The sequence below is a fragment of the Uloborus diversus genome, unplaced genomic scaffold (genome assembly GCF_026930045.1).
Source record: "Uloborus diversus isolate 005 unplaced genomic scaffold, Udiv.v.3.1 scaffold_1320, whole genome shotgun sequence".
In the NCBI taxonomy this organism is placed as follows: domain Eukaryota; kingdom Metazoa; phylum Arthropoda; class Arachnida; order Araneae; family Uloboridae; genus Uloborus; species Uloborus diversus.
In genome coordinates this window covers 33,054-51,812 of record NW_026558011.1, presented here as the reverse complement: position 1 = coordinate 51,812, position 18,759 = coordinate 33,054, and the positions used below count along the sequence as shown (strand labels likewise).

Here is an 18,759-nt window from a genome sequence, read left to right as displayed (position 1 = left end):
GAAATAAAATAAAAAAAGACTTCTTGAATTATAACCCACAAAAAATAAAATTGCTTTTCATATCGTTGTATTTATATGTTGCTTTTTATGTATTTACATTTATGCTAAATCTAAAGCAGTTAATAAAATTTGAGTAAAAAAAGTTAGGGAAGAAATATAGGCGGTAGAAAAGTTATTCGCTCAAATGCATACCATCTGTTCTCCTCTCAAGTCTTTATTTTTAATTTTATTAGCCGCTTTAGAATTTACATAAATATCTATTTGAGAGTGCAACAGCAATTTTCGGGTATTATAAACAGAAGTCTTTTTTTTTTCTACTTTTTAATCCGAACCAAGCTAATAGAAATAATCTAGATTCATCTCGTTTTTAAACATTTTATTCATGTAATGCTATGCAGTTTTTCTTTTGAATTAAAATAAAATTACCTTCAGAAGGGTCCGATGGGACTGATGTTGCTTTGCAGACTGTACTCTTCGTTTTCTTCAGACGACGTTAACTTTCTCTTTTTCGAGCAATCCTTTTCGTCATTTTATTTATTTTTTTTTGGTTGAAAAAAGCTTGTTATCGGTCTTGCTCGCTTCATTATGCAACAACTTTCACTTAGAATGTACTATTTTAAACAGACTGTACGTTTCCAAAAGAATATGCAGTAAATACTGGATGAAAAATCAATGTGATTGCAATGGATACTCTGGTTAGCAAAGGTCGTTTTGACTATGACCTATGACACACACGAGATCAGACCAACAAAAACCTCTATCGTCTCGAATTCCGGTTATGCTATCATTTTCGGATTCAAAGCCCAATGATCTTTAAAGCAGCAAATAAAAACATTTTCTTCAACTCAGAAACAGAGGAATTGTCTTCAAGAGCTGAGGAGGCAGTGGAAAAAAAGGGAGAAATGCGTTCCACGAATAGGCTTTCCAGGAAGATTAACTAAAGGACAGTCGTTTCGCGCACTTTCTTGGAAGAAGAGTAAAGGGGTGAAATTCACAGGTTTGAAATGTTAAGATGAACATTTCAATTTCATGTTTAAAGATCATTCAAGTTAAAAACCATTTCGCTCTGTTATCCGGATTAGTACTGTTCTTTGGTAGCTCTCTTTCCTAAAATTGTGATTCCTTAGAAAACCGAAGTGATAGGAGTGAGAAAGAAAGTATAAGGTTTTTTTCAAGTGATGAAAAAAGGAAAATTGTAGAATACTGACCCGGTTAGATTTGCTGCAATTGCTAACCTCAAGAGCATAAATAATGAATCCAAAAAAAAAAAAAAAAAAATCAGGGACCAAAAAGCAATAAAAGACTTCTTGAAAAAGATATGGTTAAAGTTTCTTTTACTGTCAAAATGATTCCTTAAACTCTCAATAAAGCACTAAATAATGTAATAATAGAATAAATGCCTAACAAAACTAATAAAGAGGAATTTTAATCAAGAGCCCACGTTGTCTTTAGTATCGATTTCAAATTTTCACCATCATATTTCAAATTTCTATAAAAAGTCTCTTAAAGCCCCCGTATTAACGTCTTTATCTCGATTTTTTTCTTTAATGTGAAATTCGAAATATAGAGATTCGACTGTATGCAATATTCCCACTGCGCGGCTCATAAAATTAAACATATTTAACAATTTGCAGAATCAATGACAAACAAAGGCTGCATATACGTGGATTTAACAAATCAATCTCATTTCTAAAGCGAAGTGTCAACTTTCACTCAATTATCAAAAAATTGTCGCAGCAGAGGAAGGCGTCTTTATGCTTGAGGGTCACACATGGAGCAGATTTTCAATGGCATTGGGGGGGGGGGGGGAGCGAAATGAATTTTTGACCTTTGTTACTCAGGAAAAAGTCGTTTTGATTTTTTTTCTTTTTCTTTTTTTTCTTTCTCTTCCCTCTTTTTCTCTCTTTTTTTTTTGAGAGACTAACGTTTCGGGGGGGGGGGGGGTGTGTCCCCAAACCCCCCCCCCCTTAGCTACGCCCCTGCTCCAATAATTGGATGATAGCATGTTGCAAGAGAATACACAATGCGAAAACATATTAAAATTATTCTTTTTTAGAGGTATTGTACCAGTAACTGTATTGCAATATTTTATAGTTCGTAGCATAAAACATTTTAAGTTAAAAAAGAAAGAAATGCAAAAGTTTGTCCTACTTAGTTTAATCAGACATTGCACTAGCCACCAATCCAAAATTCAGCACCTCTATCTAAATAACTGGTATAGCTCTCTTTTGGCAAAATACTGAACATAGTCCATTAACACAACAGAATACATATGCATGCATTTCCAGTCTCCCTCTATCATGAACACTCCCATAGTCTGAACACTTTTGGTCATCCCATGAGTGTTCAGAATAGAGAGAGTCAACTGTACTTATTTATTGGGCCTTGGTGGCCTGATCAGTAAGGCGTCAGACTTGTGACTGGAGGGTCCTGGGTTCGATCCTTGCTGGTCGAAGATCCACCGTCTTCAATAATGGTGACTGGGGGACATTAAATATGCTCGTGGTCACAAAGTCGCTCCAAATGAAACAACACTTCTGGGGGTGATGGACCAGGGAGTGCTCGGTTTCTGGTCTTGATCAAAAAATCAGAGCTGTCTTCAGGGTCCCCTTCAACTGGTTAAACCACAAATAGTGGTAGGTCCTTTTGATCTTGAAGTGAAGAGTGTAGGATGTACTTATTTATATATTCAAGAGAGGAGAAATATACTATAAAATTTTCAAAAAAAATGTTTAAATTATTTTCTTGTTTTGTGTGATTAAAAGCTGAATTATGTGATGAACTTTGATTTTAACTTAATGATTTTTTTTTCTTGCAGACTGAAGAAGAAATTAATACTTTGAGACAAGTACTATCTTCCAAAATTAGGAAAATGCAAGACTTGAAACGTAAGCTGGGAATTACGGTTTGGAAAGAATTTCGTGATGACATGGAGCAAGGCATACGCAATATACAGGAATCTCCTGCGTAAGTTTAATACTTTGCATGGAAAAGAAGTCATAGCCAATGCAACCCCCCCTCAAAGCATGACACAACACCACGAAGTCCCCTGCACCTACCATTTTCACGAACCTCTCCCCCCCCCCCCCTCAAAGCAGTGGTGCACCCTCTTAAATACTGAAGAGTACACCCCCCCCCCCCCAAAAAAATAAAAGTGCGACTCCTTAAAACAGCCCCCTCCCCCTAAAAATCTAATGGAGCACTCTGTGTGTTAAAATACTAATTTTGTTTACTCTAGTTTTCTATTGGGCTTATTATCGTGACAAACATCTTTCTTTTCTTTGCACATAAATTCTTCTGTTTTTCTCATCAATGTTAAGGAAAGGCATAAATCAATAAGACTCTGACTTAATTTTAATTGTACCAAAAAATATTTGTACAGTGTCCCACTGAGTTTATTTTTCAAAGTATAAATTATCTCAGGCCTTTTAAAAAAGCTCCCCGCAACGGGAGCTGCTTTACGAAGTCATTCTCTTTTTTAGGGGGGAAGGTAGATTACTAGATGTATAAGATACATGAATTTCAATGCATTTATACTTAAAATAGCAAGTAGTATCATAAACAACTGAATATATTGATGATACACAGTTTGATTTTTCCTACCTTAGTATTTTAAATAATTGCAACAAAAATACTGAGTTAAATATGTCTACATAAAAAAGAAGTACTATGCTACATGAACATACTGCAGATATCATGTGTACTTGAAAAATTTTAAATGCAGCAGTAGTTAGTTTTTTCTTAAATTTTTTGCAAAGGACCAGAAAAAAAGTATAGCTTTTACTCTTTTTACAAAAAAGGGGAGGGGGGCACTAATAACTTTTACCACAAAATAAAGTTATGGGAATGGCAATTTAAAATATTTGGTTTTCTTCTCTGTAAAATGTTCAATGTAACATATTTCATCTGTTACCTTTTGTACCTTACTCCCTCAAAATATGGAATTGTGAGTGTATCAAAAGAACCACTAAATAAAAAAGAAATGTCTTAAATGCTAAACTTTTGTTATGCAAAACTTCATTCTTCTGTATATTGCATGTCAAATAAATAAATGACTTTACCTGGAACTTCAACAGAATCCCTCCTTCACCAGCCACATTTTTTTCTTCTTGGTTGTATAGATATGCTACATGTTTATTGTAATATAATTCTTATATTTTCTATTGCAAAAAAAAAAAAAAAAAAATGTGATCAGATTTTAATGAGTTAAAAATATTTCATAAAGTATGAAATTTTTCTTTTTCAGATACCAGAAAACTAGTCAAACTTTAAAAACAGCAAGTGAGAAAACATCAGAAGCATTTGGTACCCTTGGAGCAACCGTTAGCAAGAAACTTGAAGAAGTTAAGTAAGTATTTATGACACCAGTCTCTTCTTTTTTACTCAAGGGTGACCAATCTTAGTGGGAATGGTCCACTATCTGGGAGAGAAAAAAAAATATACATACCAGTTTCAATTTTTATAGCACACTGAGCTAGTATGTTGTGGCCATCACAAAACTTTCTTCTGTATCTTATGATTTGCTCAGATCTTGTATAGAAACATAACTTCTAAGTTTTTGCGTCTTCGCAGCCTTCAAAATTTAGGTATTAAAGTTACCGTGTTGGTGTGATTTACTGTGTTGGCAAAATTTCAAATTTATATCCCAATAAGAATAAGCTATAGGATAACGTGAAAAGTGTCCAATAATTTTCAAAATAAAACTATAGTGTATTCAGGAAGAGTTGATAGTGGAAGTAAACAAAAAAGTTGGCTGCTTGACGCCAAAATTTGCTACTTTCATGAATTACTCATTGGATTGGCAATTCTTCTCAGGAACATTTTGCTTATCTCATTGGCACTGTTTTCGCCATCCCATCGCGAATCAGACAACAGTACCGCCAAGTGTTATGTTGCTTTGTTTACTTCCACTGTCAGTTCTCGCTGAATTCACTATAGTATTTTTTATGATTGCCTGTTTACTGCAAAAAGCAAATATTTAGTCATGAAAGAACAATTAAAAAACCTTTCTTGCTGGGAAAGCCTCAAAGTATACTAAAACTATTACAAGAACTTCATTTCATAAAATCAAAATCACTGCTTCTTTTCCAATAATACATGAAAAAGAAATGGCTGCTAATCGGGCTGAAGAATTATTGTGCAAGCATGGGCTCAAGATCTGCTTTTAAAAAATTTACTAACCAGGAAACCGTGCAATAGTATATAGAGCATAGTAAAACATGTTTCTGGAGGCATTAATTATTTTCCCTTGTATCCTTGTTGTCAATATATAAGGTCTGTGTAAAGTCTGCCAAAGTTTAAGAAAAGTCACAAAATTCAGCATGTTTTGGTGAATAATGGAAGACATCTTTCACATTCTTTGTAGATGGATATCCTACCAAATGCAGACAGTGAAATTTTGGGCGGGAAATCGGTATCTTCAAATTTTTGTCAATTCTTCATATTTGACCCTTTTTAAAAAAATTCAACAGAATGTAAAACCTTATTTCTCGATAATGGGGTCACAAGGGCAAATACTTTTTTCGTATAAAGTCTGAATATGCCTTTTGATTACTCCCTATTTCAGCTTTTTTTTTTTTACATTGTTGTGATTCCTTGATTTTTTTTTTTCTTTCAATATTTGTACATTTTTCAATAAGTTTTCTTGTGCCACTGTTAGTTCAACAATATGCCTCATTGTTACATGTGTGCTGTGGATTAGCTGTACCTCCTTTAAATTATCCAGCAAATGCTGGGAAACTATTTATATAGGTTCTAGAATAATAATTATTTTCTCTGTTGTTATCTATAAAAACTAGGCATACTCATGTGCGCCTTAAATGCTATGGGCAATAATACATAGCTGAAGTTCTAGAATTAGATCTATTAAGTATTAAAGTTTTGTATTGCTCATTTATTTATTTTTACAAACAAGTTCCAGATGATTGTATCTATTAACTGATAACTGGAATTCAGTATTGTTTTGCTAGAAACTCTTATTGCATGCAGTCTTGATGTAGTGATATGCAGGGTAACAACTGTTTTTTTATTTGAAACTAGTGGTACACGCACAGCATTGCCCATAATAGAAAAATTAAAAGGTCTTTTGGTTCGCCTGTATATTTACAAATAATGTATGGTGAATTTTCTCGCCAATTGGCTTGTACCCAGGTTACAGTTATGGTGTAGTACCCACGTTGTAATAATTTCGTATCTCTCCAGTTGGCTTGTGTCATGTTACAGTTCCACGGTATGATAATTTCGTAATTTACTCATCCATTTTATGATAATTTTGTTCTTAAAATTAGAAGAAAAAAGGAACCACATTGAATTTTCAAAAAAATCGCTTTGATGTGCACACCCCCATGCTACAAACTAACTTTGTGCCAAATTTCATGAAAATCGGCCAAACGGTCTAGGCACTATGCGCGTCAAAGAGATCCTGACAGACAGAGAGACTTTCAGCTTTATTATTAGTAAAGATTACTTATCTCTACAGCTGGATGTTCATTCAATTAAAAATGCTTTAGGCACCTTAATGAAATGAAAGTGGTTGAAAATAAAATTAACTCTTATGCTACATAATAAAAATTCTTAACTGTTTAGGTTTAGAAACATTGGTATATGTATTTGGGGGGGGGGGGGGCAATTTGTCGGACCTTATGAACTTTTAAAGGGTAAGTGTAACACAACTGAGATCTTCAAATTGAAACTTTTATAAAATTTCAGCTATAATGAACACTGCATTTAAGTATCACTAAATCATAGGTGATTGTAACCACAGAGCTATAGTATAAAACTAGAGTGTGTGCTTCTATATCCGGAAGGCAGAAACTGACTGAAAATGAGGAGAAAGCAGTGCTCAATCAAATGGGGAAGGGGGCTTTACATTGGCCATCTTTTCCACCTCATCATGGTAATGTTCAAGTATGTGTTCAGCTGAGTTTGCACACTTTAGAATGTTATGCTCGCCAAGAGGTACTGATCGAAACCGCTTTCATGTATGCAGCCAAAATATAGCCCTTACGCATGCTCTATAGTTGGGGCAAACCTAACCAGGCATTGTTGTAATGCTGTGAGTAGGATCTGCATAGCCTTCAAAATGCTGTCAGGTTAGGTTTGTTCCAACTATAGTTAAATTCTTGCTCTGTGATTATAACCTTGTGAGTCAGGCAAAGTTGAAACTTTTTTGAAATGTTATTCTTGAAAAAATATACATATTTTAATGATTTGTTTTGACTTGTTTAATTTCTAGGCAATCACCTGCTTTCAAATCTCTTGAAGAAAAAGTTGGATCTGCTTATACTAATGTCAAGGTAACTACCGCCCCTGGATCTCAAAAATAGTGCCTCTAATATAAGATCATTCCATTGTTTAACCAATATTGGTGTGGGTATAGAATCTCTCTATTTTGTGGCTGCTTTTCTAGTCTTATGCATGATATGGGTTTCATTTGAAAGTGCTTTTGTGGGAGGGGGAAAAAAATCACATGAAAAAATTGAGGTTTTTAATGTGTTTTCTATGCAGTGCATTTGTGTGTATCATGGCCAGTATGTAAATCACCTTTTTTTTTTATAACTACGTATGCATACTGTTTCTGCTTTGATGTGTAATAATTGATTTACCTACCTCTAAACACATTGATTTTAATGACTATTCTTGCACTTGAATAAAAATTATGTAACTTTACTACATTGTAAAAGTCATTTGTGCTTTGTGCAGTTTTTTGAGAGTAAATTTATTAACCCATTCAATGACCAGCTCGAAAACCCTTAACGCGCATGCCGCAGATAACGAAACGGAGTTGCTTTTTGCTACGTTGTAATAACACTTTTCTCCCCATTTTGCTATCGGTATTTTAATGTTGTTTTTGCTGTTCAGCTTGCATTCGAAAATCGCTTCGCTTTATTTGTTTTTAAGCACTGAATTAAATAGTGCAATAAAATACAAGGTTGCTAATATGTGCTGAAATATTCATACATTTACGCAGTACATAACAGGAAAATAGGAAACAATAGAGGATTGGACGAAAAGCAATTATTTTCATAACACTAATTATTTTATTGATTTATTTTTCTTTTTGCTTTTATCTCAGTATATCTTTTTTTCCCTTTTACTGTTAAATGTAAGATGATCTATCTTTCAAAAGGCCTCAACAAAACATTCTTCAAACAATTGACTGATCGATCCAACGTGTGAGCAAGCGAATTGCATGGACAAAAACGCTTTAAGTGTGGGAATGATATTCTAAGAGGATAAAAAGTATTCTTCGGTGCCTTTTGATATATTGTGACACTTCAAAACGACCAATAAACACAGAGACATCCCTTTGATGGCAGGACTATGGTCGACTTTTGTCGTAATTCAGGTGACTTTTAAATCCCTTCTGAATGCCTAGATATCAGTTACTCAAGCGTGGGAAGTATTTTAAAGATAAATGATTACAAAAGATCAAAACTTGCGGCTAATCCCCTATTCCCTAAAGGATACTTTTGTGCATGCAACTAAAAGCCCCCAGCTGAGAGAGGAATAACTAGACCGACTGGGAGGTCTTTATTCTCCAAGGACCCTCTTTGCAAACATCCGAGCAAGTTAGTTCCATTCAAAGAATGGTCAGAAGGTTTTAGTGTTTTGTGGTCAACCCTTCCACATTATTTTCTTACAACAAAACAGTTTAGCTCAGAAAGGAATTTCAAAGCAAGCTTTTATGCTTATATGACGAAACATGTCTTCAGAAGGAAAAAAAAAAAGGAGATCTTGCTTGAAATAGAGTCGGATTTTAAATCTTTTTTTTAAACATAATTGGATAAATTTTAGTTAGTTTCATATGATTATTTACTAATTATGGCAATTTGATTATTGAAAAGAAACCAAATATTTAATTTATATTTTTAAAATCTCATAAAAGAAGGTACAATTAAAACATTGGAGCTATTTTAAGACAATAAATAAAATCTGAAAAAGAATGGGAGATAAGGAATGTTTCGTTTCTTATGAGTAAAGCGTATAACAAAAGAACTCAAGATATTATCATTTTATTCGTACTGTCGTATCTATTTTATGTTTTACATAGACAACTTTTACGTATAGTCAATGCGGTCGTCATTTCTTTTTTCGTGAAATAAAAAATATTCAAAACCGTATCACTAAAAATCCATCAAATGGTGCCGCGTATATAAAAAGATATAATTTGCGTTTCAAAATATCATGGTTTAAAAATAAATAAGTAATAAATAATAATAATAGTATACAAAAAAATAAAACGCGTAGTAAACACATTATAATAAAAAAAAACATACTCGTACAAAATTAAGATATATAAGATAATTTAAAAAAATAATATTGCGAAAAATAAATTATAAAATTTGAGGATTATGAACAATTTAGTGAAGGATACTTGCGTAATAAGGTGGATTTTTGATAACAAGAAAAACATATTTTTGTTTATTTGCTTTATTCAGGCATAGAAATATTGATAAATATGTAAGGAAATATTTTCAAACTTGTTCATCAGGAGTTCAAATGCCAGAATGCTAAGAAACAAAGCTTCCACGAAAAGATAAAAATAAAGTGCCTGATTATTTGAAGTATTATACGTGTCCCATCCAAGAGTACTTGAAAAGTTAATATCTTAGTAAAATAAAATAAATTACAACAAGTTCCGTGAAATATTCTAAGTTACATCCCTTTTGTCTCAGAAAAGAGCTTGATTACCGCTCCCCTAAAAGCTCCAGAACCCAACAGAGAAGCGCAATAACAGGGTTCTGCCCCTGGAAGGATCGGCGACACATATTCGGCCGAGGCAAAAACTGCTAGAATCGCCGTGACGACACAGGATCGTCGAGGGCAGTTAGGAACCATTTTCTTGCGACGAGCCTGAATCGGCCGGGGCAGTATTAACACAAACTGCGCGGTCGATCCTGTATCGGCCGGGGCAAGGAATGGGTTAAAGACCCTCCTCCACCCCTCCCCTTCTCTACTATCTTTCCATGTAAAAATTCTCTGCTAATCTTAACTTCTGCTTTTAAATTTTATCAGGACCTTTACATGCATTTATTGTGCTTTGCTTCTTGCATCATTTTGGTCTTTCGTTGAAAGAAATACTAACATATAATCACTAGCATAAATTTTCAATGGATAAATTTAAAATATCATAGGATTAAGAGTGTTTTAACTCGTACTAAGGTGTTGGCTGTCTGGGTTTTTCTGAACTAAACATGAATTACTATCATTCTGTTAGTAGCATATTTTAATGACTTTAGTTGAATATCAAATATATTTTATTGTTTTATCAATATTTAAAAGTTTATTTTAATTCTTACATTCTGCAAGATATGAGTATATTAACCATGATATTCTCTTCTCTTTATAAAATATTTGGTTAATTTTCTAGATGTATGTATAAATATTTTTCCTTTTATTCAAAACTCTTAATCTAATCTGTTTTGTAGTTTGTTTTATTTCTATGGTATTCCTGTACTGTTCAGTTTGAGAATATGAATTAAATAAGATTAAATTGAATTAGGTTGCTTAATTTATTTTTTTTAGTTTAAAACATATTTTACTTTTAAAAAAGTTATGTAATCAATAACCATCAAAGCACTTCTTCAATTTTGAGTTTATTTTTTATATAATATTTATTTATTAACTACTCCTTTTTAAAGAATACTTTAGAATAATCTCTTTGTTGTTGTACATTTATTATCTAGCATGAAAATGTTATTTCTCTTAACTATGGCAAAATTATTTGTGTAAAAGCTAGTTTATTGATGCTTTAAAAAATGCAATGCATTTTACTTTTATCATATTTAAAAATTCTATCTGGAGATACATTTAAAAATAATAATAATAATAAATCTTTTTATTGGGTTCTTTAAATCACTATCTTTGCATTGCAACTTTTGAAATTATATACAGTTACATTTATATTGATTAAGCGACTCTGTTTCACCACCCAATTTTGTAATTTAACATTTTTTAGACCAAAGTTAGTGGAACAAGTTCTAATGAAACCAATCCTAGCCGAAGCAATGGAGAATCACTTATTGATAAAATAAGTGGAAGCCCAAACTCTGCTGAACATTCATAACCAGTAATATTCACAAATGCATGCTCTTTGTTCAATTTTCTCTACAGCTTTCAAGCCCCTGGTATGCTTTTTTTTTTTTTTTTTTTTTTTTCAGTTTGTCATTATTCTTGATCCAAACCATTGTTTATTCCTTTTTCTTTCTTTCGTAACTTCAAAAATTGCTAATTTTGATTTTTGATGTAAAATTAATGTTTTCAGAGTTCAGTTGAACCTCATTATTTTGGTTTTAAGATAGCATAAAATTTTAATAAGTGTTTTGGATTTGTACATAATATTTGATCTGAAAAGTTTTTTTTTTTTTTTTTTTTTTTTGTTATTTTAATTATTCAACATTGTTATCTCATTCCATCGTGTAAAACTCTTAATTAACCTTTGCTTATTTTTAATGAACTTGTTTATTCAAAATTTTGTTGAATTATTTTGGATCATGTTTTCTTGAGATTTTTAAAGTTACTGAATTTGGTAAGATATTTTTATGTGAATTATTTTCACCCTAAAAAAAAAAAAATATATAAAATATAAATTTTTTATCTCTTTTTTTTTTTTTTTTTTTTTTTTTTTTTGATCACATGTGGAATTATTTCCTCCTTCTGCTTTGAACGTATTTCATTTTCAAATATAGTTAAATATCTTGTATTTTATTTTAAAATTAAAATTATTCACATGACAAAAAAAAAGAATATTTACTAATTATTTGTTGCTTTTACATTTGGTTCATTATTTACATAAATTTGTTGTCAAGTGGTGTATTTCCTAAGAAAATGGTGGTTATTGTCTTCTATTCAAAGAAAGATATCTTTCCTAATGCTGTGAGTTACTGAAATGTCTTCCTCTATTTTTGATATGTAAATGCATTAGCTTGTTGTTATAGTTGAGATTATACATTGCATTGAATTTTAAAAGACCTGTGGGAAAATTGTATAGTGTTTGAAATTTTTGAAGTAATTCTTTACAAGTGTATACACGTGTGTACGATGCAATTCAAAATGTATTTTTAAAGAATCTTGATGATATTTATTTGTTCTACTATTTTTATGTACCAGAAAAAAATATTTTTCTGTATTTATAAATTAAGTGATATATATATGTATGTATATTTTTTGAAAACATTAATACTTTGTTATGCAAATAAATTCAATGAAGATAAATGCTCTTTGTAACTTTTTTGGTGTCTCTTCATGGTTGAAATTTTGGCTAAATTCAGTGTTGTTGTTTAAGAAGGGGGGGTAACGCTGTTCCCTAAAATATTTGGTCGTTATTGTAAAAATATTACAAATACATTTTAAAATTACAGTAGAGTCTCAAAAATCTGAGGTAATTGGGGCTCGCCCCACCTCGGATTACTGAAAACTCGGATTTTCAGAAAAATTTTTTGGACTACATTAGGACAAGCGCTGTTTACTGCCTTATGCTCTGAAAAGGAAATATTGCCTCCTCTAAAAATTTGTCACTGAAATATCAACATTAATTTATGTTTTAATTAACCCCAAAGGAGTTTTGATTAGTTTTTTTTTTCTTGATGTCTGCACATACTAGCGTTTAAATTTGCAGGCAACCTAAAACTGCTGTTTGATTGTCCTCGAATAAGTTTTGATGAGTTTCGTCGTGACATTTGTTGCTTAGTGTTAGCATACGTATGTACCTCAGGTAATACAAAAACGTTAGTCACAGACGGATAAAATTTCATATATATGCTTCTTACAGCATCAAGTTTTGCAATTTTGTTTTAAATTGCAATCGGATATTCCAAAAGAGCTGTTTGTTCGTCCTTTGGGGCGAAACAATGTTTTAATTTCAAGTTATTTTTTGTATCAACCTGCTTCTTACTTTCTCCAAGGCATTTCTTAATCCATCTCTAACAGTCAAATAATATTTCATTTCACTTGGCAAGTGTTATTGACATAAACCTTTCAATTTATTTTCATTACCTTATCTTATTTTCTAGGGAAGTTCTACATAGCAAAATATTTACATTCTCAGATTAAAACATTTTTTGTCCATAAAATGTATGCCTTAAAAATATCAACAAAGCACCTCGGATTAAGCGGAACCTTGGACTTTTGAGACTTGGATTTTCGAGACTCGACTGTAGTTTCAAACCGCAATTTTCTTTTTGATTTTTTTTTTTTTTTTTTGAATTAACTGTCTAGGAAACTCAAACTGACCTTTTTTGGCTTCGTAAAAATTCCTCAACCCTCCCACCTGCCCTGCTAAAAGATGAGTCCATCCAAATACAGGGTGTCCATAATTAAATGACCCTACTTTAATGTTGTCTAGTTCTATTTCTATGAAATTAATGAAATTTTGGTGATAACATAATGAAGGAATTTGGAATTGAGAAAATTAAAAAAAAGTTTAAAATTTCATGGCCAGAGGGAGTTTTTAACAAAATACATTATTTCCCCATGATCAAACTTCGATCCATGTGATTTAAAATTTTGGAGGCGTTTGAAACATCTTCTAAATCATGACTGTCCTACAACTTTAGCATACTGCAATCAAGTGTTGCAGAACACACTATCTTACAATTCCAGAAGGTAGATGAAAATTATAGCCGGCATATTGAGCATTTTTGATGAAAGATTTGTTTTAAAACCATCATAAATGTATAATAAATTTTGTAAACTCATAAAAATGCTTCCTCTGGCAGCAAAAGTTTAAAAAAATTTTTTAATTGCTCAAACAAATTCCCATCTCTTCATTAAGTTGTGCACCAAGTTTCATTAATTACTGAGCAATACTTTCGCCACTAGACCACTTTAAAGAGTAGGGTCCTTTAATTATGGACACCTTGTATATTTGTCCAACTACAGCACTGTAGAAATTCATATAACGGTTTGCAAAAAACTTTCTTGTTATCTTACCAGATTTATCTAGGTAATGTTTTTTAAGTCTCCCCCCCCCCCCTCCCCCACTATGCTTTATAGTTTACTAGCAGTACCTGCAAAGCGATGCCTGTGCTAAAAATTTAAAGAAAATCCGTTGAATTAAAGAAAAACCAATTACATCAAAATTACATTTGCAGTAGCTTTCAAATGTAAAAAACTCCATAATTCATCGCCAAATTCGCCAAGCGACTTTCTAATTAAAAAGAAAATCAATTAACATATGCACAATGAATTTAAAATTAAGTAATGACAGTAAAATATTCATAAGCAACAAAGGCAACTTCTTCCAAAATGTTTAAAAAGAAAGCAATTGAAAAATTGTCTGGAAAATGGACCTAGTGTTAAAGCAATTTCTCAAAAGAGAAGCCTTGAAAATTGGCTCAATTAGAATCGCTTATATCTGCTGTTCTAATTAATTGAGAAAAATGGAACAAACATCATCTTTTTCGGAAAGGAAAACTCTTTCCAACGATATATAATGTTTTGGGGTGGGTGGATTTTTTACTCCCTAATTAGCCGAAATTTAGCTTAATTAGTTAATTAGAAAAAACTAATTCGAAATTTAGAATTTCGGCTTCAAGGTTCACGGGCCCAGGGTACGTTCGAATTTTTGTGCCAAGTTTCAGGGCTGTAGGTGCTGTGGGGTCTTCTGGTCATCGGGTACAAAGAAACACAGTCTTTATATATATATATATCTATGATACATGGTGGGAAATGGTGTCCCTTTAAAGTAGGTATAGAATATCCCCAATTTTAGGGGGTCCGGGAGTTTCTCCCCCGGAGGAATTTTTGTAAAACAGATATAAAATTCTGCATTTTGAAGCCTTATAAGCGGTAATTGGAACTACAAAAATCTAAGAAAGGAACAAAAAACAAAATACTCTTTTGCGAATTACGATAATACAGAGTAAAAATTATTTTCGGGTTGACAAATCAGTGACAGCAATCCTCGGAGAGAGAAAGCGAGGTAGAAGAAAAGATTATGCATTGTTATTTGCTTATGTCGACTGTCGGTTCAATTCAATTAGTTTTTGATCACGCCTTCAACTCACCCTCTAATACAACAATGAATTAAATACAAAATGGATCAATAGTAAAAAATGCTTCAAAAGAAATGGTGCACAGATTTAGAGAATGGGTAACAACAGAGAAACATGCTGCCCATTTGGACAATTCATATTTTATACACTTGATAAGAAATAAAATTGAAGCACCCTTTGCTTATGAATTTCTAAGACTCATCTAATCTTCTTCAAGGACTCGAGAACAATTAAAATTATTTAAGGCACTTCATTTGCCCTTTCCAGTCTCTGAAATTTAGTACTAGATTGTACTGTTTTAGTGTTCTTTCTAACTTTGTAAGAAACTACTACTTTAAGTTTAGAAGGAAAAGAAAGATTTCTCATTGCAACAACCCTTTTTTTTTTCAATTACAAGCAGTAAGAAGAGGAATAGAGGTAGTGTTTTTTTTCCTCCGGGCTTAACAGATTAACAATATGCAGTAGAACTAACATAAAAGCATGCAATACAAAAGAATTTCCAAAATACTGCCCTTCATTCGGGATTAAATAAACAAAGATATGAAACATGTGAGTCACAAAAGTTCATCTCAAGTAATATGTTGCAGAAACGTGAGAACCAGGATTTTTACTAATTTTATGCAGGATGAGGCAAGAAACAAAATTCACCATTCTATTTCCGCAGTGGCGGCTCGTGGAAGGGGCCCGTGCCCCCTCACTCTTCTTTTCCTTTTTTTTTTTTTTTTTTTTTTGTGCGAACGTGTATGAAATTTAAAAAAAAAATGTATCGTTTTTTTATGCAGATTATCTATTGAAAAAGTGTAAAATTAATCAGTTGCGGATTATGCGTTGCCGCGGATTATCTGTGTGCGTGTGTGAGTTTTTTTTTCTTCAACACCAACGCATTGAACCTCAATATTTGCAGCAGGATTCGCCGAGACCGTTACCCTGCCGGTATGTTGTTTATTTTACATTGGCTTGAATGTTCTTACTCGATTCAGGCTATGAAAAATATACAACATACAGTAAAGGGAGAAGCCTTCATTTGCACAAGAGAGACCGTTTGCTTCTTTCTTTGATCTTTGTCTTCTAGTAATTAGCGTACTATAATAACAATTTAGAGAAGAAATAATCATTTTTTTAGATTATTTTTTTGTATTAGATTTAAACATGCCTTAAATATTACTACTTCTTCGCGTTTTTAATTTAGTTGCTAAAATTGTATGTTAAATCATCGTGATATCCGCGAATTATACAAAGATTTTTTTCCCCCATCAGTCCGATTTTAGGACTTTAATTTTGAAAAAAAAATCCAGGGGAGAGCTCTAGAACCCCTTCCTGTAAAAATCTTGAAAATTTGTCGACAATTGCAATTTTGAAAAATTGCAGGGAGGAGGAGAAATTGATTTTTATTTATTTTTCAAAAAATGAATAAATAGAACGATCGGGGAGAGTCTTGGAGCCCCGTCCCTTACCCTAACGTCAATAAATATGAACTGTAACTGCGTTTTAAGGCATCAATTTCTACAAATTTCCGTGGAGTCCCCTGTACCCTTCTTTCCCCTAACATCATCAAAGACGTCTAAAATTGCGATTTTAAAATAAGTTTCAAAATTGAGAGATTTGATAAGCAAATCAATCAAATTGATGAGATTTCTTTCCTATTGTCAGTGGCGGCTCGTGGGAGGGGGCCTGGACCCCCTCACTATTTTCAGACAATTTTTTTTACATATTTTTCTTTTCCCCCTTTTTTTGTGCGTACGTGCTTGAAATAAAAAAAATTTATTGTAATCTTTTCCTGCGCATAATCCGCGGATTATCTGTTAAAAATGTAAAATTAATGAGATGTGGATTATACGCCATCGTAGATTATTATTATTTTTTTTTTTTCTTCCCTCAACACAACGCATTGAACCTCAATATTTACATCAGGATTCGCAGAAACCGTTACCCTGACTGTATGCTGTTTATTTTACATAGCTTGAATGTTCTTTTTAAGCGATTCAGGCTATGTAAAATAAACATACGGTAAAGGAAGAAGCGTTCATTTGCACAAGATTAGACCGTTTGCTCCTTTCTTGACTCTTTGTCTTCAAGTTGTTAGCGTACTATAATGATAATTTAGACAGAATTGAAAATGAATTTAATTTTATTTATTTAACAGAAACAATTATTTTGAGAAAGTTTATATATTACTAGCATTCCCGTACCCTCTATTGCTCGGGTAATGGAATTAGCAGGGGTTAACAGTGCTTGGTGCACCTAGTTTCGAAAATCCCCTATAATAATTACTTATTACCTATAACTTTTTCTAATTTGGGGAGGATCCCGGGGACCCTGGACTCCTTATATATATATGCCCTTGTCCTTAACCGATCTTTAACTGTTATTAACGATCCTTTTAAAGTATTGATTATCTTTGCAAACAGAAGTCATCCACATTTTATTGTTATACCTATGTTTAAGCTAGAACTTCTTTGTATACAACATTTTTAGTTTTTTTTTCTGTTGCTAAAATTATTAAACTGCTTGATGAACTGGCTTTGGAGCAAGCTACATAACATTGGTCGTGTGAAAAAAAGTCTTCTCTTAAATCGATCCCTGCTACTTTTAATGTCTGTCCTTGTGACTTATTAATGGTTATTGCAAAGCAAACTTTAACAGGAAACTGCACTCTTCTAAATTCAAAAGGATAGTCCGCCTGTGATGATGTTCTTAAAAACTTCGTTTCTAGTTTTGAAAAAATAAAAGCAAAAGACAGAAACATTATGATTTGACTTGAGAAAAGCCTCGAAGAATCACTTGAGAAGCAAAAACAATATCAAATTTATAGTTCGCTATCGACCAAAAGTTGAGATGAAGTACTGAATAATGATTTGAATGGAGGAAAGCCTTCGAAAATAAGGGATTTGAATTTCAATGACAGGTTTTTAATTTCGCAGAAATTAAGGGGTTTTAATTAATTTCTCCCGAACTAATTGAGATTTCGAAAAAATCCTTTCTTAGTGGTTACTTTTGTAATCATGCGGACATGCCTGCCAAATTTCAAGTCTGAAGCTTCAGCGGTTTCGGCTGTGCGTTGATATATATATATATATGTATATATATATATATATATATATATATATGTTATCTCAGGACATTGATTTTTATATATTAAGATAAGAATATTTTTAAAAAATTCTTTTTTTTTTAAATCAAAAACCGGTTGGAGGGGGGTAAGGGCATCTATACTCTGGCCCCCTCACTTTTTCAAGGCACGAGCCGCCACTGCTATAATGTAAAAGTGTAATTAAACTTGTCATTGTAACAAAAGTTATACTATTAGTTGTATGTTTAATTTCCTATACTCACAGAAGATTAATTTGAACATTGATGACTTTAAAATCGCGATTAAATGTAAAGGGTGGAAAAAATTGAATTTGCTCCACCAAAAAAATCGGCCGGTGTTGGTACTGCGCATTAGCCATAATTATGGACTTAGTTTACTTTGAGGGGGAGGAGCGAAAAGGGTTTATACATGTTTAGAAAAATTTATCCCCCCCCCCACCCCGCCCCATTTTAGAAAATCCTGCATATGCCATTGATCTCAAGAGCTACTGAACCAGTTTCAGCAAAACCATCCAACATTTAGAATCCACACATGGTCATGAACAACACATGCCAAATTTATTACACATGCATTTTTACTTCCTTTTACAAAAAAGGAAGTATTGTATTCGCGAAAAAATTTTCACTCAAAAATCGGCCTTAATTTCCATTTTCCCACCCCCGAATGAATGTT

At 32.5% G+C, this 18,759-nt stretch overlaps 1 protein-coding gene across 1 annotated transcript; it reads left to right on the top strand.

Annotated features, from left to right (window-relative positions):
- Window positions 1-2,818: 2,818 nt before the first annotated feature.
- On the top strand, window positions 2,819-11,399 carry LOC129232717 (tumor protein D52-like; the record flags this gene model as incomplete). The annotated part of the gene is made up of 4 exons (XM_054866831.1): window positions 2,819-2,967; window positions 4,247-4,348; window positions 7,235-7,295; window positions 10,961-11,399. Coding segments are annotated over 4 exons (420 nt in total), but the record flags the coding sequence as incomplete, so codon positions are not given.
- Between the last annotated feature and the right edge of the window lie 7,360 nt (window positions 11,400-18,759).